Source organism: Eretmochelys imbricata, chromosome 23, assembly GCF_965152235.1.
Source record: "Eretmochelys imbricata isolate rEreImb1 chromosome 23, rEreImb1.hap1, whole genome shotgun sequence".
In the NCBI taxonomy this organism is placed as follows: Eukaryota; Metazoa; Chordata; order Testudines; family Cheloniidae; genus Eretmochelys; species Eretmochelys imbricata.
In genome coordinates this window covers 2,158,008-2,183,453 of record NC_135594.1, presented here as the reverse complement: position 1 = coordinate 2,183,453, position 25,446 = coordinate 2,158,008, and the positions used below count along the sequence as shown (strand labels likewise).

Below are 25,446 nucleotides of genomic sequence, written 5' to 3'. Positions count from 1 at the left end.
AGATGCTTCAGTCCCCCGCTTGGTGGCACCACAGGCTGCCTGTCCAGCCCACAGTCCTGCCTTCAATACAAACCCTGTTCTACGCCTCCCCGCCCCCCGCAATATTTGTTCTCAAGTTCCCCCCACAGCCCCTCTGTTAATTTATGTTAATATATTCCGCTGTCTGCCTTGTGTCATCTGGCAACTCCTTTACCCTTAGGCAGCCTCCCAGCCCCTCCTCAGATGTTCTGCAGGATCTTCTGCAAGTTCACTGAAAGATTTTTTCCTCCTTTAGGGAAAAAAAAAAAAATTGCACGGGCCAGAGAAGGAATTTTTCTCTGCAAAGCGCCATTAGCAGCTCCGACCCTGCTGAGATTGCTCCTAGCGCCGGCTTTCTCCGTGCCGCTCAACTTTGTTTTTTGAAGGGGGGAAAGGGGAGCGCAAGTTCCTTCCCAAACGGCACCAGAAGAACCCCCCCTCCCATGCCAAGCCTATGCTCCTGGTTTAGGAGTGATTATACTTGGGTTTCTTTAAATCGAGCAGCATATGCAACACTGTGCCTTTAAATTTCATCTGATTACCAAATCCAGGTCTGGAGATCACCCAAGAGATCCACCCGTCTCCCCACGAAAAAGATCTATCCATTTGGATCTACTGATCAGAGATCTGCTGATTCCCAAGCGGTCTATTGGTTTCAGATCTGCCAGTCTCCCATTTTCAAGATCTTTCCATTTGATCTCCCAGAGATCTATCCATTTAAAGATCTATCAACTTTACATCTGCTGATCTCCAAAAGACTGTGGCTCTTCCTGGTTCTCGACGGGGTTTTCAGCTTGGATTAATTGATCTCTATATTGGATCAGTTGAACTGTTGACTCTCAGATCTATTGATCTCGGAAAGATCTATCAACTCCGAACTATTGATCTCAGAAAGATCTATTGATTAGGATCTATCGATCTCCCAAGGAGTCCCCATTGCCCTGTTTCTCCCCGGGTGTGTACGGCAGGACTAGGGGAAGATGTTCAGCTGGATGAGGAAGAACGAGAAGAAGACTCCTGAGGTGATCCACACGGTCACCGAGGGGCTGAAGAACCTCTACAAGAAGAAGCTGCTGCCCGTGGAGGAATTCTACCGCTTCCATGACTTCCACTCGCCGGCCCTGGAGGACGCCGACTTTGACAACAAGCCCATGGTGCTGGTGGTGGGGCAATACTCCACGGGGAAGACCACCTTCATCAAGTACTTGCTGGAGCAAGACATCCCGGGCAGCCGCATTGGGCCCGAGCCCACCACCGACTCCTTCATCGCGGTCATGCATGGCGAGACCGAGGGGATCATCCCAGGCAACGCCCTCATCGTTGACCCCAAGAAACCCTTCCGCAAGCTCAACCCCTTCGGGAACACTTTCCTCAACCGGTGAGTGCTGGCCCCCCGCTCGTGGGCCCCCTGCTCCCAGCGTCCCCATGAACTCGACCCCCGTCCCCACACATGCACAAAACCCCATCGCTCGTGTGATGGCCAGCACAACTGGGCCTACTGGGCAGCCCTTGAGTGAGCTTCCCTCTACAGCCACTTATCTCGGCCCAGGCTAGCCCACCACACAACGATCGAGGGCTGCTGGTCCTCCAGTGCCTTTCCTCAATGCTCCCCGGCCACCGCTAACTCAGGCCAGCACTGCCCATCCAGGGCTGCTGCTAGTCCTCCAATGCCTTCCCACAATGCTCCCCGGCCACCGCTAACTCAGCCCAGGCTAGCCCACCACACAACGATCGAGGGCTGCTGGTCCTCCAGTGCCTTTCCTCAATGCTCCCCGGCCACCACTAACTCAGGCCAGCACTGCCCATCCAGGGCTGCTGCTAATCCTCCAATGCCTTCCCACAATGCTCCCCGGCCACTGCTAACTTGGCCCAGGCTAACCTGCCACACAACGATCGAGGACTGCTGGTCTTCCAATGCCTTCCCACAATGCTCCCCGGCCACCGCTAACTCGGCCCAGGCTAACCTGCCACACAACGATCGAGGACTGCTGGTCCTCCAATGCCTTCCCACAATGCTCCCCGGCCACCGCTAACTTGGCCCGGGCTAGCACTGCCCGTCAAGGACTCCTGGTCCTCCAGTACCTTCCCACAATGCTCCCCGGCCACCGCTAACTCGGCCCAGGCTAGCCTGCCACACAACGATCGAGGGCTGCTGGTCCTCCAATGCCTTCCCACAATGCTCCCCGGCCACCGCTAGCTCACTGTGGCGCAGGAGAGGGCCGCTTATTCTCCAGTGCCTTCCTGCAGGGACTCTGTGCCACGGCCTTTCCTCGCCATCTACAAGTGCCTCCTCTTCCTTGTCTTCAGCCCACACCCGTGCCAGCCCAGGCTGAACTGGCCTGGGTCCTGTGGCTGTTTAATCGGCATGCTCCAGGGCGTGAGCAGACCAGCTCCATGGAGGGGTCAGGAATTTCCCCCATGGGGTAAGATGCCACAGCTGGCTACCTCACGGTCCTCAGGAGTGTCTGGCTTGACCCACTCTCTCGTGGACAGGAGACCTGGCTTGATGGGCCTTTGATCTGGTCTGATGTGCCCATTCCCAGCTCCTTTTAGAGTCTCTCCTCTCACTTGAGCTTAAGCAATGGGACGTGACATAGGAATGGCCAGCAGGTCCATCTAGCCCAGAGAGCTATGGGGTAATCTGGCCACTAGGGGATGCTTTCCCCGATCCCCAAGACTTCAGCTCATGCCATGAAGCTTGGGGACTTATATCCCTTATTAAACCAAAAACGCAATCTGTCTAATTAAATGTTCTCTTTATCCCCAGCCCTTGCTTGAGTCCCTGACCACATGGCCTCAGAGCTTGTAGCAGGGAGTTCCACGGGCTAATGCCAGGCTGCATTTCCTTTCATCGGTTTAAACAGCTGCCATTCAGAGTCAATGGGCGCCCCCTGGCCCTTGGGACAAGCGGGGGCAGCCCGTTCCCCTTCTCTAGCCCCTCCCATCCCCAGCTCCTGCCCCTCGCCTCTCCCAGCCCCGATCTATCCAGCCTCGCCCCCGGGCGGAGCCCTGGATCATTTCTACAGCCTGTCTCCACACTGGGGCTCTGCCCCTCCTGTGTGTGTGTGTGCATCTGTGTGCAACCCAGGGGGGGTGTGTGCATCTGGGCGCAACTCAGTGTGAGTCCATGTGCGTGCATTGGTGTGTGTGTGTACATCCAACATGGGGAGGGGCAGGGCACTGCGGGGGTGGTTCAGATCCAAGCCCTCCTTTCTTAGCTTCATCCACGCCCGTTAACCTGGGGGCCGTTTCCTGCCCTGGTGCTGGGGGAGCGGGCCTGTGGGTGTCAGTGATGGAATTTGTGGCTAAGCCCCCGGTCCTGCTTTGTAAACCTCTCCCATCGAGCCTGTCACGAGTCTCAGAGTATCCCGTGGGGCTGCTCCCCCGACCCGCACTGAACTGCAGCTGCCTCTGGGGTGGAACACGGCAGCGCTTCAGTGGCAGCATGCTGCAAGTCAGGATGATAGCAAGGCCGCATGAGTTTGTTGTCAGGGCTCCTGGGTTCTTTCCCTGACTCTGCAGAGCCCTGCACATGTCATTTCTCCTCTTCGGGTCTTACGTCCTACAGAGCCAGGAACAGGCCCCAGGAGTCCTGGCTCCCAGTCCCTCCCTGCACCAGCCACTCAGACGCCCCACACCTTTGCAGAGCTAGGAATAGAACCCAGGAGTCCAAACTCCGATGTCTAACAGCTAGACCCTACTACTTTCCCAGAGCCAGGGATCGGCCCCAGGAGTCCTGGATCCTAACCCTCCCTGCTCTAACCACTAGACTCCACTCCTTCTCTGAAAAGTGGAGATCCCTTGCCCCATCTGGCACAGCCCTGCCTTGGCTTCCCGCCCTCACCTTGCTCCACCATTACAAACAGCTGTTCAACCCTGCATGTCCCTGCCCAGCCCCTTGGGAGAAGCCTGGGATGTTGGGTTTGGCAGGGGAGGGGGCTACACCTGGGGGACCGTGGGGCTTCAGCTGTAGGGAGGGAGGTTTAAACAGCAGCAGCCCCCTGTGATGTGCATCCAGCCTGGCCTTGTCTCGTGCAGTGCAGAGGACACCTGTTCCCACCCAGCCCCGGTCTGTGGTGGGGGGGCCAGGCTGGGGGCTGGGGCTGAGCCAGGCTCTCAGGAATGCAGGGCCTGTGGCCCAGTCCCCTCCCCAGCCCGGGCTGCCTGGAAAGAAGGCGTCATGGCTCCAGATGCGCTGGCGGCAGGAAGCCATGGGAGGACAGGCCCCTTCTCACGAGATGGCTGGCAGGAGGCGCCTGGGGCGGGCAAGCTCAGCTCGGGGCTGAGCTGAGGGGTGCAGGCGGGGAAGATGGAGTGAGGGGGGCCTCGAGGAAAGGCTGGGGCCCAGGAGATAGGGGTTCAGTATCTGGCTCTGTCACAGACTCACTGGAAATCGCATTGTGCCTCGGTTTCCCCTGTCTGTAACATAGGGATAATATGTCTATGGGGGAATGGCTCTCAGTCTGTGTCTGTGCAGCACCCGGCACAATGGGGGCCCTGATCTCTGGCAAGGTCTGGGCAGCACCTGGTGTGACAGGGCCCCGATCTCGGTCGGGGTCTGGGCAGCACCTGGCACAATGGGGCCCTGATCTCGGTCGGGGTCTGGGCAGCGCCCGCCGCGACAGGGCCCCGATCTCGGTAAAACAAAATGAATTTTAACTCTGGAAACACTCTCCTTTCTAGACAAACAGGCCAGGACGCCTAGGTTCTTTTCATGGACGGTGGCGGGTTTCCCAGGGAAACGGGCCCTGGAGCCCAACCTAAAGCCCACTGAGGTCAGTGCAACGGCTCCCGATAGCCCCCTGGCTGGAGCAGGCCCCGGGAGACCATCTGGCCTGTAGCTCCAGCCCCTGCTTGGAAGCAGCCACAGCCGAGCTGGGAGCCCCCCGCTACCTTCGCTGCCTGGCTCAGCTGGGCCTGGGCAGGGCTATTTTTAGCGTCGTGTTTATATCGGACCAGCCCGACTTCCTCCAGCATGGAGGAGTTTGTAAACACGGGCTCCTCCCCATGAGCCCCCCACTCGCATGCCACGGCCCGGCTTCCTGCTGATGCTGGGCTGCTTTCCTGCAGGCTCCCCCGCCTCCCCAACCCGGGCCAGGGAGCGTGGGGCAGCATCCCCCCATCCTCTGCACCAGCCCTGGCTCGCTCTCCTCTTCCCAGATCCCCCAGCCTGCGTCCGGGCTACTCCTGCGTCTTGCTCCATCCTTCATTCCTTCTTCCCCTTCCTTTCCGCCCAGCCCCCCGCAGCCTTTACCCTGGGCCCTGCCACTGTGGCCTGTCTCTCTGCCCTTGGCCCGCAGTCAGCTGTCCAGCCTCCGTCCACGTGTCCGGTGCCGCTGTGCCCCCGGGAAGGCAGAGTGAGGAAAAGGCGTTTTCCCGCATGAGCTGATGCTCCGGGCGCTCTGCGGTTGGGGGAGGCGCAGAAGAAGGGCGGCCCCAGGCTACGTAGGAGGCTGGCACAGAGGCCAGGGGGTGTCTGCTTGCACCCTGGGACTGGAGGGGGCCGGATCCCCAGGCCCGATGCAGCTTCACGGTGCCACCATCCTCTCCAACCAGCTCAGGGCTCCCCTGAGGCTGCTCTACTGTATGTGGTGGGGTGACCTGGCTCCCCAGCACCGCCAGGGCCCCAGGGTCAGGGGAAAGCAGGGACTCCCCAAGGCTCAGGGTTCTGTGATTCCCCCTCCCAGCACCTGGAGTGGGAAAAGTGGCTTTAAACCCTCTGAATCCTGGGAGCTGTCTGACCCTTAGTGCAAATTACAGCAGCCTCAGGGCTGCTCTAAGTCATCTGTGGGACCTGAGGGGCAGAGAATAGCCACAGCGCAGTGCGCTCCAGCCACGCCCCCGATTCATCCCCTATGTACTCTGTGGGGGTGGCAGAGAATAGCCCCAGTGCAGCGCGCTCCGGCCACACCCCCGATCTGCTCCTTACGCAAGGAGAAGGGGGCTGGCAGTGGGGTGGATGAGCTCTCTTTAAACAGTAACTGTTTTCCACCTGCTTTCTCAGCAGTAGAGATCAAAGGACATGGGATAAACCTGCCAACATCCAAACACAGTAGCCCCTGGAGTCTCCAATTACACCAGGTGCTGCACAGACCCTGACTGAGATCAGGGCCACATTGTGCCGGGCACTGCCCAGACCCCAACCGAGATCAAGGCCCCGTTGGGCCAGGCACTGCCCAGACCCAGACCGAGATCAGGGGCCCCTGTTGGGCCAGGGACTGTCCAGAGAGAGTGAGACTGTCTCTGCCTGGAAGAGCTCCCACTTTAACTCGGCATGGGCAGGGTGGGGAGAGAGGCACCAGCGGGGAAGAGACTTCCCCCAAGTCCCAAAGCAGTTCAGTGACAGAGCCATGCCGTGAACCCAGGAGTCCTGACTCCCAGCCACCCGTGATCTGACCACTAGACCCCGCTCCCCTCCCTGCACCAGGATAGGACCCAGGAGTCCTGGCTCCTCGTGCGGAGCCCTAGCTGCTAGGCCGAGCTGCCCCACTCCTGTCCCACATGCTGCCATTGCTCATCGCTGCTTCCCTCTCCTGACAGGTTCATGTGTGCCCAGCTGCCCAACCAAGTTCTGGAGAGTATCAGCCTCATCGACACCCCGGGGATCCTGTCGGGAGCCAAGCAGCGCGTGTGCCGGGGTAAGGCCTGGGGCGGGGGGTAGGAGGGGGACAGGGATGGGGCGAAACTGCACTGGCTCAGTGCTATGTGGCTGGAGCAAGGGGCGGGGGCTTCATCTTGCCACATCTGTAACCCCGGCTCCCTCCCCGTGGGGATTCGGTCAGGGGCACGTTGATTGCCAGGGTGGGTGGAAGGGCTGCGGAGCCCAGCAGGTCAAGCCAGGACTCCTGGGTTCTGTCCCCAGCTCTGGGAGGGGAGCGGGAGCTAGTGGTTAGAGCAGGGGGGCTGGGAGCCAGGACGCCTGGGTTCTCTCCCTGGCTCTGGGAGGGGAGTGGGGTCTAGTGGAGTAGAGGGGTGGGGGGCTCCCTTCAGACGGGTGTGTGTCTCCATGCACCCCGGGCACCAGGACACCCTCGCTGCAGAACGCCGCCTTTCCCAGCCCCGCCCTGTCGAGCGCACACTTGGCTGGGAGGCCTGTTGCTGCAGGAGCCAGGCCTGGGCCAGGGGCATTTTTTCACCGTGAGTCATCGTCGCGGGATGAAACCACCCGTTGTTGTCGTAATTCGCTTGGACAAACTGTTTGTGCATGTCGGTGTGTGTACGCGCCCCGCGTGGCAATGCGTGTGCCCTGGCTGTGTGCGGGCCCAGGGCTGGGGGGGCCCTTGGGCACTTGCGGGCCGGTGCGTGCGCGTGTGTTCACGGGCGCCCACGTTTGCATCTGTGCCTGCAGGGCGGGGCATGCGTGTGCCCGCTTGGCAGGCCGTGCGTGCGAGTGGTTGCCTTGCGGGTGCCATGCACCAGGGCCTGAGCAGGGCCCCTCGCTGCCCACTAGCGGGTGTGACTGGGCTGGTGGCTCCCAGATTGACGTGGCCCAGCTCCCCCCCAGGCTGGGGGATGACAGTGGCGGGAGGCGAGAGGCCAAGCCCCAGTGGGGCTCCTCCCATGTGGGATCCTGGCCTGGGACAAACGTGGGTATTGCCACACTGGCTTTGGAGGTGGGGCTGGGGCTAGGACCTGGGTTCCCAAAGGGGGGCGGGGGGGGCATGGAGCCATCAGACAAATAAATCTCAGGCTTCGTCTCTGCTCTGTCCTTGGCCCTGCCATGCGAGCAGCCGGGCATGTTCCTGGCACGGGGCTGGCATTGCCCCTCGGTTCCCTGCCCCCCGGGCTCCAGCCAGCCGGGAAATACTGACTCAGTCCCAGAGCCCGACTTCACGGGACACGGTGCAGCAGGGCTGATTCCAAACAGGGAGCAGCTTGGGGGGCTGCATTATCCGAGCCCCCAGCGCCTCCAAAGGGCCAGGGCTGCCGATGCTGCTGGGCGAGCGCCATAGACAGGTGGCCCAGGGGTGGATGGAGCAAGGGCGCTGAGTTACTCAGACACCTGCTCCCCGAGCTCCGCCAGGACCCTGAACACCCAGCCTTGGGCTCCCCTGCCCCCCACAGCTCTGACAGTGCCCATCACTCTCAACCCGCAGCCCCTGCTAGCCCAGCCCTGGGCTCCCCGAGCTCTGCCGGGGCCCCTCACACCCGACCTGCAGCCCCTGCTGTCCAGCTCTGGCTGTCTCTCTCTGCCCCAGCCAGACACAGAGCGAGAGCCAGTCACGGCCCCACGGCGCTGCCGGCTCAGCAGACCAGGCCAGCAAAGGGGAGAGGGGAAACGTAACCACAAGCAGGGACGTTTTCTTTCTCGCTCTTGTTCCTGTACCCCTCCTCCCCCCTGCTGGTTATAAAATCATTCCTGGAAGAAACCGATTAGCCACCGCGGAACAAATCCGTTACAAAGGAGGGTATTGAGTGAGAATGAAATGTATCAGGACGGAATCCGGTGCAATAAGTAGCCTCAAGGCACACAACTCGTTAGTGAGCCTCATCAGTGGAGCGGGAGGCATCCTGCAGAGTACCGCCTTTGGGGAGCTGGGGGGTGATGCTGTGTGAGGAGGATTGGTCCTCAGATCAATGGGGGCTGAGATGCAGGCAGCCACCTCTGGGGTGGAACGCGAGGGCTGTTTATACGGGGACCACTCGCCTAGTGCCGAGATGCAGCCACCTCTGGGGTGAGGTGCGGGGCCCTGTTTATGATTCAGCAATGCCAGCCAGCCGTTCGGGGCAGGAAGTGAGGGAGAATCCTGTCCAAACGAAGCTGGGTGTGCAAACTGAAGGAGGCCGATGACATCGCTCTGCCATGGGATCCGGCTGGGCCTCGGAGCATAACCTCCCAGCCAGGGCCGTGACTCTGTTTGGGCTGGATCCCGTCAGCTGAGCAGGGGCTGGCTGTTCCCGCACTGGGATGCCTGCCAGGGAGCATGAGGCACGGAGGAGTCGGCCCCGCGTGCCAACAAAGGGATGTCCAGGCCTCTGGCCCTGCTGGGCAGGGAGCAGCTGCGTGGGGAAGGCCCTGGGAAAACCAACAGAGACACTGGATAACCTGCCGCCACACAGCAACCCACACCGGGTGTGCGGGGCCATCAGCTCCCAGGGAAGCTGAGGGGCAGTGGCTTCCCAAGGGCAGCTGGGGAGAGAACCCAGGCGTCCTGGTTCCCAGCCCCCCACCCCCGCCCCGCTCTAACCACCAACCCCGCTCCCCTCCCAGAGCTGGGGATAGAACCCAGGAGTCCTGGCTCCCAGGCCCGGTTTTGGACCATAGGACCAGGCTTTGGTGGCTATTCTAAACCAGAGTGCAATGCTGGTATGCAGCAGCTGTTGCATGCCACCCCCGAGGTGGCTGCGTTTCAGTCCTGGCTGAGGGGCTCTCTGTATAAACAGCTGCCAGGGCCCATCACAGAGGTGGCTGCATCTCAGTGCCGGGTGTGGGATCCCTGTACAAACAGGCCCCCGCCCCGCACCCCAGAGGCGGCTGCATCTCAGCGTCAGGGACCAGGCACCCGTTACGAGACGGTTTATCACAGCACCGTGAGGCTCCTGGCAGCCCAATTTCAGAGGCACTGAGCACCTGCCCTCCCAGTGACCCCTGGCCCCTGCGGGAATGTGCCCTTCCTGCCCTAAGCTGGGGGGTCCCCGGCCTGGATGTACCCTGGCTGGAGGAATGTAGTGGGGGGCGGGGACGTGCTTTCCCACTGACGTGTCCGAATTCCTCGTTGGGATTCCTCCCCTTTGAATTCCTCGCTGGCGAGCTGCCAGGGGCTCCCGGGGCCCATGTGGGGAGGGGGCTGCATTCCAGGAGGGGTTCACCCAGCTGCTAGAACACAAGAGGCCCCCCCCGGGGGGGCTCCCTGGCCCAGCTGCCCACCTGGCACCCTTTGGAGCTGGAGGGAGCGCCATGCAGGCGGTGCCCGGAGGCATGCAGGGAATCCAGCCCGACCCAGGGGCATGGCGGCTCAGTAAACACCCCGGTGAGTCCAGGGCGCCCTCGGCTGCTCGCAGCTGTCCCGTGTTCAGCTCACTCCTGTGTGCAAACAGCCCGCTGGGACAGGCCCAGCTGTGCATCCCAAACAAAACCGATCTCCCTCTAGCAGGCAGGCTGCAGTGTTATCGTAGGGTCGCTCGGAGATGGCACGGGCTGGTTCGTTATTGTAGGGTCGCTCGGAGATGGCACGGGCTGGTCACACTGGTTCGTTATCGTAGGGTCGCTCGGAGACGGCACGGGCTGGTTCGTTATTGTAGGGTCGCTCGGAGACGGCACGGGCTGGTTCGTTATCGTAGGGACGCTCGGAGATGGCACGGGCTGGTCACACTGGTTCGTTATCGTAGGGTCGCTCGGAGACGGCACGGGCTGGTTCGTTATCGTAGGGCCGCTCGGAGACGGCACGGGCTGGTTCGTTATCGTAGGGCCGCTCGGAGATGGCACGGGCTGGTCACACTGGTTCGTTATCGTAGGGCCGCTCGGAGACGGCACGGGCTGGTCACACTGGTTCGTTATCGTAGGGCCGCTCGGAGACGGCACGGGCTGGTCACACTGGTTCGTTATCGTAGGGCCGCTCGGAGACGGCACGGGCTGGTTCGTTATCGTAGGGCCGCTCGGAGACGGCACGGGCTGGTTCGTTATCGTAGGGTTGCTCGGAGACGGCACGGGCTGGTTCGTTATCGTAGGGCCGCTCGGAGACGGCACGGGCTGGTTCGTTATCGTAGGGCCGCTCGGAGACGGCACGGGCTGGTTCGTTATCGTAGGGCCGCTCGGAGACGGCACGGGCTGGTTCGTTATCGTAGGGCCGCTCGGAGACGGCACGGGCTGGTCACACTGGTTTGTTATCGTAGGGTCACTTGTGAATCCTGCACCACTACATTGGTCTGTTATTGTAGGGTTGCTCGTGCAGCCATGCGTCCCCACGAGCAGGCGTTGCAGCGGCCCTGGGACTGAACCCAGGAAGTGCCCGACGGGGCAGTTCGGTTCAGGCCAGGTCCCTGGTGTGCTGTTTCTGGGAACAGGGTGGGATCTGAAATCCCCCAGCAACCAGCAGGGCCAAGAGAAAAAGAGGAAGAAGCTGTTAAAATAAAGCAGGTGATAAGCCAGGGCAGGGAGGTTTTCGTGGGCAGGATCAGCTGAGCCCCATAGCAACGGGATGGGTCACAACACGCTGAGAAATCATGCCCGTCCTGCCAGTGGGGCTGTGACAGCAGAGGGGAGCGCGGCGGAGGCAGGGCGTACGTCCTGAGGGCGTGATCGTGGGGGAGACGGGGGATAGCGCACGTGAATGGGAGCAGCACAGCCTGCTTTGACATGGGGGCACCGGGAGCATTGCTAGTGAAAAGCTATGGCCAAGTCGACCCCTGTGAGGCCAATCAGTGCGGTTCTCTCCTTGCTTCACAGTTGGGGAAACTGAGGCACAAAGAGGCGGCAGAGACTTGCTGAAGGCCATTCAGTGAATCACGGAACCCAGGAGTCCTAGCTCCCCTCCCCCCACTCTAACCACTAAATTCCACTCCCCTCCCAGAACCGGGGACAGGAGTCCTGGCTCCCAGCTGCCCCTCCCTGCTCTAACCACTAGACCCCAGTTGAAGATAGCTAGTGGCGGTTTTTCGGGGGAAAGGAGGAGGTCCCCTGAGGCAATGGAAGCCCAGAGCCCCGTCCCCTGGTGAACCCCATCACCGAGACACAGCAACTGCCCAGGTGGGCTGCCAGAGGACTGAGCCAAATGGGCCAGAGCGCAGAGGAAATTCCCGCCGTGAGCTGGCACCATCTGGATCTCCGGGTGTTTCCCATGGGGTGAGTTATAGCCCTGCTCCCAGGGCCAGCTTCCCAGCCAGGCCTGAGCTGCATGGCAGCTGTTTATACAGAGATCCTTCACCCAGTGCTGAGATGCAGCCACCTCTGGGGTGGGGTGCGGGGCCTGTTCAGACAGTGCACCATAACCCACCACACAGTGCTCCAGGCCTGCAAGCGAAGGCGAACCCTGTAGCTCGTGACGTTAGGTGCAGGGCGCCGTGAGATCCAATACACCTTGGCAAGCTGGTGTGGGGGAAAGGCCAGCGCGGCTGTCGGGTGGGCACAGGGTCTGGTCCAGCTGCCGTTCATGCCCCTCGGGCCCCCCTCCCTCTCTAGAGGATCCCCCTGAATCCCATCTGGGCTGGACACACAGCTCAGCCGCGGCTCTCCAGCCGGCCCCAGCCTCCCCTTCCCCATCCCAGCTCAGCGGGGGAAGCAGCCCGTCGCCGGGAGCCCCGGTCCTCCTCTGGATCGGCTCCATTTTCCAGGGAGGGCCGGGCGCCAGACCTGGAAACTCACTGGCTCCTTCCCTGCTTGTGTAAACAGCAGGGGACGGAGGAGTTCGCAGGACCCGATTCTCCCCCCACCCCATCACTGCAGCCAACAGGGCCGACGCCTGCTCCCCGCCACCCCAGAGAAGCCGGGGGCCAGAGGAGCGGGGAGAACGTCTGGCTGGCTGCAGCAGGCCAGAGCCCCTCGCCCGGGCAGGGGGCTGGGTCGCTGGAAAGCCCCGTGCCCTGGTTTCGCTGATTCCCCCTGGCACGGGAGGCCACCCCAACCTTTCCCAGGACCCCCCGGCCAGCGGAGAGACGCCCGGAGGGGGTTTGCAGCAGCCCCGTCCGGTCCAGCTGGGTTTTTGATTCACGGTGGGGCCCCGGCTGGCTCAGACTTTCCTCTGCTCAGCCTCAAGGCTTCCTTTTTTGGTGCTTTGGAGACACTGGCCGCCTTGGGCTGCCAAGTGGGAGGGCCGGGGGGGGGAGAATCTGCTGGGCTCCAGCAGCAATCCTCAGCGAGGCTGTTAGGTTTGCTGGGGGGGATGTAATGAGACGTCTCTTCTCTCAGCCCCTGAGCCCCCCACAAATACAGGGGACCCTGATCTGTGTCGGCGTCCGGGGAGCGCCCGGCATGTCAGGGCCCTGATCTGGGTCGGGGTCTGGGCAGCGCCCGGCGCGACGGGGCGCTGATCTCAATGGGAGGCAGTGGGGGGTGAGGGAGGCAGGGTTGGGGGTACACTAGGGGAGGAGCAGAGGGTGGGGGAGGGGGTCTGTTGGGGGGAAGCAGGGGCCCCTTTCCCTCTCTCAACCCATGCGCCCGGCGCCAGCGGAAGGGGTCAAGGAACTTGCTGCCTAGGGACCCCAAAGCTGGCAGCAAGGTCCACGGGCAGCCAGTGCACTCTGCAGGGTACGCCCCATGCCCTGGCAGGGCGGGTGTGGGGCACAGGGGCTGGGGACTGGAGGGGCAGGGCTGTGCTGGGCATGGGGTGCAGGGGCTGCGGAGTGGGGGGCACGGGGGTGTGGGGCACAGGGGCTGGGGAGTGGGGAGCAGGGCGGGCATGAGGCAGGGGGGCGAGGCAGGGCGGGCGGGGGGGCACAGCGTCTGGGGAGTGGGGAGCAGGGCTGTACTGGGCACAGGGGCAGGGGAGCAGGATGGGTGTGGGGCACAGGGCTGGGGAGTGGGGAGCAGGGCTGTGTTGGGCACAGGGCTGGGGAGTGGGGAGCAGGGCTGTGTTGGGCACAGGGGCAGGGGGGCAGGGCGGGCATGGGGCACAGGGCTGGGGAGTGGGGAGCAGGACGGGTATAGGGTGCAGGGGCACGGGGGGCACTGGGTCTGGGGAGTGGGGAGCAGGGCGGGCATGAGGCAGGGGGGCGAGGCAGGGCGGGCGGGGGGCACAGGGCTGGGGAGTGGGGAGCAGGACGGGTATAGGGTGCAGGAGCACGGGGGGCGTGGGGCACTGGGTCTGGGGAGTGGGGATCAGGGCGGGCATGAGGCAGGGGGGCGAGGCAGGGCGGGCGGGGGGCACAGGGTCTGGGGAGTGGGGAGCAGGGCTGTACTGGGCACAGGGGCAGGGGGCAGGGCGGGCATGGGGCACAGGGCTGGGGAGTGGGGAGCAGGGCTGTGTTGGGCACAGGGGCAGGGGGGCAGGGCGGGCATGGGGCACAGGGCTGGGGAGTGGGGAGCAGGACGGGTATAGGGTGCAGGGGCGTGGGGCACTGGGTCTGGGGAGTGGGGAGCAGGGTGGGCATGAGGCAGGGGGGCGAGGCAGGGCGGGCGGGGGGCACAGGGCTGGGGAGTGGGGAGCAGGATGGGTATAGGGTGCAGGGGCACGGGGGGCGTGGGGCACTGGGTCTGGGGAGTGGGGAGCAGGGCGGGCATGAGGCAGGGGGGCGAGGCAGGGCGGGCGGGGGGGCACAGGGCTGGGGAGTGGGGAGCAGGGCTGAACTGGGCACAGGGGCAGGGGAGCAGGATGGGTGTGGGGCACAGGGCTGGGGAGTGGGGAGCAGGGCTGTGTTGGGCACAGGGGCAGGGGGGCAGGGCGGGCATGGGGCACAGGGCTGGGGAGTGGGGAGCAGGATGGGTATAGGGTGCAGGGGGCACGGGGGGCGTGGGGCACAGGGCTGGGGAGTGGGGAGCAGGGCTGTGTTGGGCACAGGGGCAGGGGGGCAGGGCAGGCATGGGGCACAGGGCTGGGGAGTGGGGAGCAGGATGGGTATAGGGTGCAGGGGCTGGGGAGCAGGGGGCACGGGGGGCGTGGGGCACAGGGCTGGGGAGTGGGGAGCAGGGCAGGCGTGGGGCAGGCGGATGGGGCAGGGCGGGAGTGGGGAGCGGGGCAGGCGTGAGGCGGGGGGGCAGGGCTGGCGCGGGGCACAGGGCAGGGCCTTGCCCGCCGGGCCCCGCGCCCGCCCCTCGGGCCCTGATGGCATCTCCCCGGGCCCGCAGGCTACGACTTCCCGGCCGTGCTGCAGTGGTTCGCGGAGCGCGTGGACCGCATCGTCCTGCTCTTCGACGCCCACAAGCTGGAGATCTCGGACGAGTTCTCGGAGGCCATCCGAGCCCTGAAGGGCAACGAGGACAAGATCCGGGTGGTCCTGAACAAGGCCGACATGGTGGAGACGCAGCAGCTGATGCGGGTCTATGGGGCCCTCATGTGGTCCCTGGGGAAGGTGTTCAACACCCCTGAGGTGCTGCGTGTCTACATTGGCTCCTTCTGGGCTGAGCCGCTGCTCGTCTCCGACAACCGGCGGCTCTTCGAGCTGGAGGAGCAGGACTTGTTCCAGGACATCCAGAACCTGCCCCGCAACTCGGCCCTCCGCAAGCTCAACGACCTGGTCAAGAGAGCCCGGCTGGTCAGGGTGAGCGGGGGGACTGAGGGGGGTGGGAGGAGGGCACCGGGGGGGACTGGGGGGAGCTCTGGGGAGATGTGGGGGGGGCACTGAGAGGGACAGGGGGATCTAGGCAGGTCAAGGAGGTGGGAGGGGGATTTCCGCGGGGACGGGGGGACTGAGGGGTGCAGGGGATCTAGGCTGGCAAGGGGACCGAGGGGCGTGGAAGGGGGCTCTGGGGAGGGGGTTGGGGAGCACTGTGGGGATCTAGGCGGGCAGGGGGACCGAGGGGGATGAAAGGGGGGTTCTGGGGTCATGGGTGGAGGGCACTGAGGGGGACGGGGGGGACTGAGGGGGATGGAAGGGGGCTCTGGGGTCGTGGGTGGGGAGTACTGAGGGGGGCAGGGGGATCTAGGCAGGTGGGGGGACAGAGCGGGCAGGGAAGGGAATAATAGGGGGGTGAGTGGGGGGCACCAAGAGGGACAGGGGGGACTGAGGGGACAGGGGGAGCAAGGTGAGGGACCAAGGAGCCCCTGGCCACCCAGGTGGCAAAAGCGCCTGGTTATCATCCAAGCCACCAGGACTCCTGGGTTCTATGCCTGGTCTAGCGTGGCATGGGTGGCGTGGGGAGGGGAGAGGTCTAGTGGTTAGAGCAGGAGGGGCTGGAAGCCAGGACTCCTGGGTTCTATTCCCAGCTCAGAGAGGGGAGTGGGGGGGGTCTAGTGGTTAGAGCAGGAGGGGCTGGAAGCCAGGACTCCTGGGTTCTATTCCCAGCTCAGAGAGGGGAGTGGGGGGGGTCTAGTGGTTAGAGCAGGAGGGGCTGGAAGCCAGGACTCCTGGGTTCTATTCCCAGCTCAGAGAGGGGAGTGGGGGGGGTCTAGTGGTTAGAGCAGGAGGGGCTGGAAGCCAGGACTCCTGGGTTCTATTCCCAGCTCAGAGAGAGGAGTGGGCGGGGGGGTCTAGTGATTAGAGACCCCTTGGCTGCGGGAAGTCTTACATTCTCTGCTAGCTAGTGGGTCTCAGGCCCATTGCGGGCCCTGCACCCCCGAGCTTGGGGCGAGTCTCTGAGGGCAGCTTTTGGGGCTGCGTTTCCCACCCCCTGCCCCATATCATCTCAGGGCTGTGACCCTCTTAGGCAGCAGATGGCTCCAGACCCCCAACAACAGCGTGGCTGTCCTGCGCTGAACAATGCCCCCCCCCCGGGGGTGTGCATGTGTCCTCATTGTGCTGCAGGGGAGGGGCCGTTACGGGGTTTGTGAGCCCCCCACCCCCGCATCCTGCACCTGGTTTCCTCATTAAGGGTTTCCCATGCGGCAGAGCCTTCCGCAGCTGTGATCGAGCAACAATCCTCCCTGCCCCCCCCAGCCTGAGAAATGGGGACCCCCTCCTGAGCAACGGCCCTCCCCGGCTCCTGGCCTGAGCAACACCCCCCCCAGCCGGAGAAATGGGGACCCCCTCCCGAGCAACGGCCCTCCCCGGCTCCTGGCCTGAGCAACACCCCCCCCACCTGGGAAATGGGGACCCCCCTCCTGAGCAACGGCCCTCCCCGGCTCCTGGCCTGAGCAACACCCCCCCCCCAGCCTGAGAAATGGGGACCCCCTCCTGAGCAACGGCCCTCCCCGGCTCCTGGCCTGAGCAACACCCCCCCCAGCCTGAGAAATGGGGACCCCCTCCTGAGCAACGGCCCTCCCCGGCTCCTGGCCTGAGCAACACCCCCCCAGCCGGAGAAATGGGGACCCCCTCCCGAGCAACGGCCCTCCCCGGCTCCTGGCCTGAGCAACACCCCCCCCACCTGGGAAATGGGGACCCCCTCCCGAGCAACGGCCCTCCCCGGCTCCTGGCCTGAGCAACACCCCCCCACACCTGGGAAATGGGGACCCCCTCCTGAGCAACGGCCCTCCCCGGCTCCTGGCCTGAGCAACACCCCCCCCAGCCTGAGAAATGGGGACCCCCTCCTGAGCAACGGCCCTCCCCGGCTCCTGGCCTGAGCAACACCCCCCTCACCTGGGAAATGCCTCTAGCCAGATCCCCTAAAACACCCTCTAACTAGGGATGCCTCCATTAGGGGTGGGGGGCACTGACACCTCCACATGCCCTGGGCCTGGTTCCCCAACCCCCTGCTGCTGCCCCCCATGCTTGAGCCGACGCAGGGGGGGCTGGGCATCCCCCAAGTAGTAGGCGCCCACCTTAGCACCTGGCAGTGTCCGGGCTGGTCCCTGGCCCTGTGCCTGAAGGGGGAGCCCCCCTCGCCAGGGCATGGGGTGCCAGGCGAGGCTGGGCTGGGCAGGCAGCTCCGAGCGATCCAGCCCCCCCCAATCCGCCCCATCCCACCCAGTCCTGGCAGCTGGATTCCAGCCGTGCCCCGCCCTGGGCCGGACACCGGTGAGCGGGCAGCTGTTTTGCCCCAGGTTCGGAGCTCACAGCCCCCCCGCACGATTTCTCCTTGCTTCAGCCAGGCTGGGGAGGGGGCAGCCCCTGGGTGACTCGTGGGCTGGCGGGGCTCAGTCCCAGCACCCCCGGGCACAGCGAACTTCCAGCCCCCGCCATTGCAAGCACGTTGGTAACCCGGAGGGGAAAGGCCCCGGGCTCCTGGCCCCAGCCCCGCGGCCAGAGCAGGGCCAGCGCCCCCTAGGGGGGAAAGGTCCCAGGACCCCCACCCTGGAGCCAGATCAGGGCCAGCGCCCCCTAGGGGGGAAAGGTCCCAGGACCCCACCCTGGAGCCAGATCAGGGCCAGCGCCCCCTAGGGGGGAAAGGTCCCAGGACCCCCAACCTGGAGCCAGATCAGGGCCAGCACCCCCTAGGGGGGAAAGGTCCCAGGACCCCACCCTGGAGCCAGTTCAGGGCCAGCGTTCCCTATTCTAACAGGCTTTTGGAAAGCAACACCAACCCCCCCGAGGGCGCGGCCCCCTCAGTAACGCAGGTTCCTCTCCCCGTGCCCCCGGTGACGTGGGGGAGTTTTAATGAGGCTCCTCCATTGGCCCGAGAGGAAGCGCCAGATTGGCTTTTGCAGCCTCTTTCCCTCCCTCGCGGCCTTATCTTTTCCTGCCACCTGCTGGGCCGGCTCCCCGGGGCCCTTTGTGCGGCCCGGGCCCCCGAGTGGCAATTTCCTCCCGGCCCCGGCCGGAGCCAGGGAACAGAACGTCCATGGAACAGCCCCTGAGCACTTTCCACAGCCGGCTGCCAACAACCGCCCAGGTCACGGAGGCTGGACGCCCGCCCCTTGGCCCCAGCGCTCGCCCGGGGCAGGGCTGGCAAGGGCCAGCATCACCATCGAGCTGAGATGTTCATCTGCCCCGTCCCCCTATGCCGTTGGCATCTGGGCCCAATCCTTAATGCGGAGGGGGGGCTGAGTCACTTTCTTAAGGACACAGTAAGTTGGGGCCTTCTTGTGCCTGGCGCTGCCATGACCCTGTCCCCCATTGTGCCAGGCGCTCACAATTTAACTAGACAGAAACCAAGGCACAGAGCGGGGCGGTGACTTGCCCAAGGTGGCCAAGCAGAGGCAGGAAGAGAACCCAGGAGTCCTGAGCCCTAGCCCCGTGCTCCTAACCACTCAGTCATGTGGGTTCAGCTGCCATCTGAGCAGGCCGGACCTGGGGTCCCCCCCTTCGGGGGATCAAGGGGCAACATTCAGCTGGTGTTTGCTCCAAGAGCAGCTGTCTGCGGCTCCCTTCCCGTGGTGGGGGTCCACTGCCCTGCCCGCATGGCTAACGTTCACTCAGCCCCCAAAGTCCACCCAAGGCTTTGGGGCACAGATTTTCCTGAGCCCCTCTTTCTCCGCAGAGAGAAGGCAGCGAAGTGCAGCAGCAGGGGGCACAAGGCAGCAAATTCCCTGACGTCTCCGGGCTGGCACGTGGCGGGGGGCAGTGGGGAAAGGCAGGCGGGATGTGGTCCGGGGGGGGGGGCAGGTCCAGGTCCATGGAGCCAGTGCTGGAGGAAAGTGGGGGCAGAGGGCCCCTGCCCCCAAGAGCTCATGGAATAAACTCCCCCCATGGGGGCTGCAACTGTGGCCCATAGTCCCCCACCCCGGTGTATTTTAGCTGGATTTGGGTTGTTAAATCTTTCCTTATAAATCAGTTCCTCAGCCCCCCTGCTTGTTACTAGACCCCCGCCCCCCCTCCTAGAGCTGGGGATAGAACCCAGGAGTCCTGGCTCCCAGCCTCCCTGCTCTAACCACTACACCCTCTCCCTTCTCCTTCTAGAGCTGGGGATGGGACCCAGGAGTCCTGGCTCCCAGTCCAGTGTCCTGGGCCATGCTGGGAGCCAGGCTGGGGGGCCTGTCCCGGTGTGAGGGTGGGGACTGAGCGAGCGCCCCTGCCCTGCCCTGCCCAACTGCCCCAGACGGATCCTTCCTGCGGAAGCCGAGGGAGCGAAGCTCTGGGTCAGTGCAGGGCGGGAGAGGGGGCCCGGCAGGAAGAGCTGCTGGCGGGGCCCACTGGTGCTGCGGGGGCGTCCGAGCTGGGCCGGGAGGGGACTGGTGCTGGGCCAGGCTGAGCTGTGGGCTGAGGAGGGCGATGCTGGGCCATGGGGGAGGGGAGGAAGATGGGGTTGCGGGGGAGGGTGATGCTGGGCTGGGGGGAGGGGAGGAAGATGGGGTTGGGGGTAGGATGATGCTGGGCTGGGGGGAGAGGAGGAAGATGGGGTGGGGGGAGGAGGGTGATGCTCAGTTGGGAAGGAGGGGAGGAAGATGGGGTTGAGGGGGAGGGGAGGGTGACGATGGGGTGGGGGGGGAGGGGAGGGTGACGCTCGGCTGGGGGGAGGGGAGGAAGATGGGGTGGGGGGAGGAGGGTGACGCTCGGCTGGGGGGGGAGGGGAGGAAGATGGGGTGGGGGGGAGGGCACTGCTAAGTGGTGGGGGGGAAGGGAGCTGGATAATTGACAGCTCAGCCAGCAAGCCCGGTGGCCCCGAGCAGCGGGGGCGGGAGCTGTGGTTGGCACCGCGGGGTGGGGGCATGCCTCCTCGCTCTGGAGGTGGGCCCTGCGGATGGGTCCCGTCCCCTCCAGTCCTGGCTGACGCCCCCTCGGCCCCCCCAGGTCCATGCCCACATCATCAGCCACCTGAAGAAGGAGATGCCCTCGGTGTTCGGGAAGGACAACAAGAAAAAGCACCTGATCGCCAAGCTGCCCGTCATCTTCGCCAAGATCCAGCTGGAGCATCACATCTCGCCCGGCGACTTCCCCGACTGCGGCAAGATGCAGGTGAGAGCCGGCCCCTGGCGCCGCTGGCTCCTCGGCCCCCTGCCACGGCGCCCCCTGCAGGCTGCCCCACGCCGCTGGGGACGGGGTGTGGGGCTGGGCTGGACTTCAGTGTGCGGAGCTGGGGGGTGATGGGCCAAGTTAGGCGGCAGGGGAGGGACGGTGCCAGGCTGGACTGGGCCGTGGGAGAGGGGGCGCCCGGCCGAACTGGGCCGTGCCCCCCCCCGGCTGCTGACCACCCTGCCCCCCCGCAGGAGCTGCTGATGGTCCACGACTTCACCAAGTTCCACGCGCTGAAGCCGCGGCTGCTGGACGGGCTGGACGAGATGCTGACGAGCGACATCGCCAAGCTGATGCCCCTGCTGCGCCAGGAGGAGCTGGAGATGCCGGAGGGCGGGGTGCAGGGGGGGGCCTTCGACGGCACCCACAACGGCCCCTTCGTGGAGGGCCTGGCCGAGGGCGCCTACGAGGGGGCGGACGACGAGGACTGGGTGGTGACCAAGGACAAGCCCAAGTACGACGAGATCTTCTACAACCTCTCGCCCCTGGACGGGAAGCTGAGCGGCACCAAGGCCAAGAGCTGGATGGTGGCCACCAAGCTGCCCAACTCGGTGCTGGGCAAGATCTGGAAGCTGAGCGACGTGGACAGGGACGGGATGCTGGACGACGAGGAGTTCGCCCTGGCCAGCCACCTCATCGAGGTCAAGCTGGAGGGGCACGGCCTGCCCGCCGACCTGCCCCGCCACCTGGTGCCCCCCTCCAAGAGGAGGCAGAAGGGCTCGGCCGAGTAAACGGGCCCCAGCTCACACCCGCCCCGTGCCAGGCTCAATTGCTCCAGGAGACCCTGATTCCGCCCCCCTAACCCGTGCCAGGCTGAACTGCTCCAGGAAACTGCGATCCCCCTGCCCCCCGTGCCAGGCTGAACTGCCCTGGGAGACCCCGATCCACCCCCAACCCGTGCCAGGCCGAACTGCTCCGGGAAACCACGATCTCTCTGCCCCCATGCCAGGCTGAACTGCTCCAGGAGACCCCGATTCCCCCCCCCCACATGCCAGGCTGAACTGCTCCGGGAGACTCCGATTCCCCCCCCATGCCAGGCTGAACTGCTCCAGGAAACCCTGATCCCCCCACTTTCCAGCATCAGCAAACCAGTCTCACCCCTCACCCCCCCGGTGAGGGAGTAATTTAGGACCTCATGGATGCAGGATCAGGCCCTCCTCCCCCGCCCCGCCCTGCAGCATCCCATCTGAGCCAGCCGCCCTGGGATACCTTCACCATCTCCGTCCTGCCCCCGGGGCACGAAGCTGCAGCTGGCTCTGTCGAGGTCAGCAGCCCCCAGATTCCCCCCCCCCCAATGTTACGTGTCCACCGGGACAGAAGAGAGAGGCCGCGAGCTGGACCCACTGCCCGGACCTCCAGCTGCCCCAGGTCATCTGGGGGGAGACCTGACGGACCCCGGGGCCATCACCATGTTAAAGTGGGGGGGACTTGCTGTGCTCCCAGATCCCCAGGCCACCAGCCACACTGGATGGGGATCGAACCTGGGGCCTGCCAGCCATGAGCTGCTCTCCCCCACCCCGCCCCTGAGTAGGGGAGCATAGAGCCAGGCTGGGTTAGCACAAGTCACATCCTGGCACTGCCCCTGGCATCCTCCATGCCCATGTCCCGTCTGCCATCTGTGGTGCCAGGCTGGGGGCCAGCACCAGGCCGCTGGGACCCAGATACGGCCCTGAGGGCTGCCTGGGGCAGAGCTACCCTAGGAGTTTGGGGGGTTCTGAGCCCAGTGCCCAGAACAGCTGGGCGGGCTGCAGGTAACAATCCCCCAACAGCAGGGGGCAGGGCCTGCCAATTGGCCCCATATATCCCTGTATGGCCCTGCCACCTGCCTGCCCCCTGGTGGCAGCCTGGGGTATTACAGCCTCAGTGGACTGCAGCCCCGCTAGACGCCCCCTCCCTCGTGGTAGCAGGCGGTACTGCACCCATATTGTACCAGCCATGCAATTCACTCACGGTCTGGGGGGACAGCTGCCCTGTCTGAGCCCAACCGGGTCCATTCAGACCCATCCGGGAAGTGGGGCCCAGTCAGGCAGGTTCTGTGAGTCGTATCTTGGGGGGGGGCATTTCCCCTCCAGCCACATGCTTTGTGTATATTGACCCCTTGTATCAGACCAGCCACCCTGCGCTTCATGCCCCGACACACCCCACTGCTCCCCCCTCCCGTGCGCTGGGGGGGGCAGCCCCTTGGTATTGTTATGGCAAAACGCTCATTTACTCTGCCGTTAAACCAGGGCCTACTAGGGGCAGAGCGTGAGTCACAGGAGCACTGGGGCCGCTCTAAGTTACACTAGCCGCCCCCCGCCCATCCCATCCCCAAGTGCACGGATGGGGCAACCGAGATTCAGGCCCTCTGTTCCCCATCCCTGGGGCAGGATAGTGGTCGGAGGGATGTGGGGGGGCCCTAATACAGCCCTGGTCAGGTGACCAGGTTGGGGGGCTCCCCCTGCAGGCCACATCTCTCTCCTGGCTGTTGTGTGAGGTCAGCCGAGGTAATTACCATCTCTCTGGATCTAGGGTCAGATACGGCTGGGAACTGGCCTTGGCCCATTGAGGGCAACACGGGGCCTGAGCCCAGCTGGAGCCCCAGGAGGTCTTTCCCCCTCGGTCTCACTGGCCACCCTTGTGCGAGCCGGGCTCCAGGACTCTCTGTATGTCGTCTCCTCTGCCCCCGGGGCCGTATTTATATCGGTCCTTCTGCAATAAAGAGATCTCGCATTTATCCGCTGATGTGGGCCCCTGATGCTCGGCCCCTGGAGCCAGACGCTGCCTGGAATCGGAGCGCGGCTAGTGGCCCACAGCCTGGCCCTCTGCTTCTGGACCCAGGGCCCATCAGCCAGGTACCCCCCTTACCCCCATCAGACCAGTGGCCTGCTTTGCCCGGCATTCCTGCCCCCCACTTCCTCCTCCTCCCCTGTCTCTGCCACCCAGATCACACCACTGGGCCCATCCACCCTGGTATCCTGCCTCCCCTCACTGGATCGGCCCATCAATCCGAACCCCCTGGCAGAACTAGACCTCCTGTGCCCTTAAGGCCAAAGAGCCAGGCAGAGGGGGATGATGTGCAGCCTGCCCCCCCCACATTGTGGGCACATTCTCAGCCCCCAGGTGGGGTCCCCAGGAGCCAGAGGTGGGTGGGATTGGGAGGCTGCTCCCCAGCTCCTAATCTGCCATCCACTGGGAAGTGTGGAGACCCCGGCCCATGCCCCTGGGAGGAGGCAGGTCCCGGGTGGACCCTGGGCGGGACGAGGCTGGGCTGGGGGATGTGGGACTGACGAGCCTGCAGCCCCGTTGGCTGGGAGCTGCCGCGGGAACAAACTGTCCGGCATTCGACTCCCTCCTCACCTTTGCACCGCAGGGTGGAGCGAGCGTCTCTGGCCGGTGACTCACCCCCCCTGGGTGGCTGCCAGGACCCCGGAGCCCCGGCCAAGGGAAACTTGCATTCCTCAGCGTGGCTTGGGAAAGATGGGAGGGCCGGGCTGGCAGGGAGTGCAGGGGGTGTCCATGCAGTGGAAAGTGTGTGTGGCGGGGGGGGGGGCGGGGATTGGAAACCCTCCATCCCCACCCCAGCACCCTGGCAGCGCCTCCCTTGGGTGCCAGTGGGGGATGGAGGCTGAAGCCAAGAGGCACCTCTGGGCCCTTTCGCCCCCCTGAGTCCCCTCCAGCATGGCCACGTTCCCAGCCTTGCTCAGTCAGGGCACTTCGCCCTCCCCCGGGATCTCAAATCCCTGGGCACATGCAGGTTGGGTTCCAGGGGCCCTGAGCCCCAGAGAAAGGTTGCCAGGTTGGAGGAGAAAACGAGACACAGAGAAGGGGAAAGGGGGGTCTTGTCCAAGGACCCACGGATCGAAGCAGAGCTGTGAAGGGAACCCAGGATTCCTGGCTCCCAGCCCCCCACCGGCACCCCGCTCTAACCACTCGACCCCATGCCCCTCCCCGAGCTGGGGATAGAGCTGGGGAGCCCTGTGCTTTAGCCACGGCTCCATCATTCTTTCCCTTCAGACCCAGTTCTCTGGATTTTCCACCCTAATATTTACAGTTTTCAAGAGCCCTGTGTGGATGTGAAAAGAGAACAGGAGGACTTGTGGCACCTTAGAGACTAACAATTTTATTTGAGCATGAGCTTTCGTGAGCTACAGCTCACTTCATCAGTGTGAAACACAAGTGGGGGGGGGGGGAGGGCAGCCCTGCCCTTCCATGCCACCCCCAAGCACCCACCCCAGTGCCGGCAGACCCAGTGGGGAGAAGGGCCCACCCTGGCTTTGGGAAACATCTGTGGGTGAAGCCAGGACGAGCATCAGCTTGTGAAAGGAAGCTGGGGTGGGGGGGTGTGGATCCCCTGCTTCTAACGAGGCTGAGCAGTGTGTGTAGGTACACACGTGTTTTCTGTGTGTCTGTCTGTCTGTCCTTGTGCTGGGTTTTGCGTGTGTATTTTGTGTGCTTGTGGTTTGTGTCTATATGCTGTTTTGCGTGTGCTTTTGTGTATGTGCATGTTTTTTGTGAATGTCTTTTATGTGCACATGTTATGTATGTATTTTGTGTGTGTGTGTTGCATATGTGTGTGCGTCTGTTGTGTTGGTGTGTGCATGTTGTGTGGGGGTGCGTGTGCGTTCTGTGATTTGTGTGTGCAGGTTCTGGTTGGACCAGCCGGAAGTAGTTTTGTGTGTGTGGGGGGGTGTCTTTTCTGTTACTACCTGCAGCCCTGACCCCATTGTGTGCAGCCAGCTGGTTCTGCGGGGGGGACCCCCTTGGTTTTGACACACACCCCACACACGCCCTCGCAGCATCACCCCACCTGCCTCACAACTACCCGGCACACAGCGCCCGCTGGCCTGGCCAGAGACACGAATCAGACAAGAATCAGGCCTGCCTCTGTGCACGCGGGGGGGGGGATCCTCCTGTCTTCATTTCCAAAAGTGGAAACTCTCCCATGAAAACAGTTCGACCATTCACGAGGGGCAGGAAAAATAGGATCACAGCCCCCGGCAGGGCCCCACCCAAAGCCCAGCCCTGGGAGACCGGCACGAGTCGGGTGGTCCTGCCCCCTCGTGGCTGACCAGAGAGTTCATTGTGAAG

At 64.1% G+C, this 25,446-nt stretch overlaps 1 protein-coding gene across 1 annotated transcript; it reads left to right on the top strand.

Annotated features, from left to right (window-relative positions):
- Nucleotides 1-998: 998 nt before the first annotated feature.
- EHD2 (EH domain containing 2) lies at nucleotides 999-21,213 on the top strand. The gene is made up of 5 exons (XM_077840354.1): nucleotides 999-1,396; nucleotides 6,559-6,656; nucleotides 14,738-15,150; nucleotides 20,155-20,319; nucleotides 20,571-21,213. Exons 1-5 carry the CDS (start codon nucleotides 999-1,001, stop codon nucleotides 21,105-21,107), a joined length of 1,611 nt encoding a protein of 536 aa, XP_077696480.1. The 3' UTR covers nucleotides 21,108-21,213.
- The last annotated feature ends 4,233 nt before the right edge of the window (nucleotides 21,214-25,446 follow it).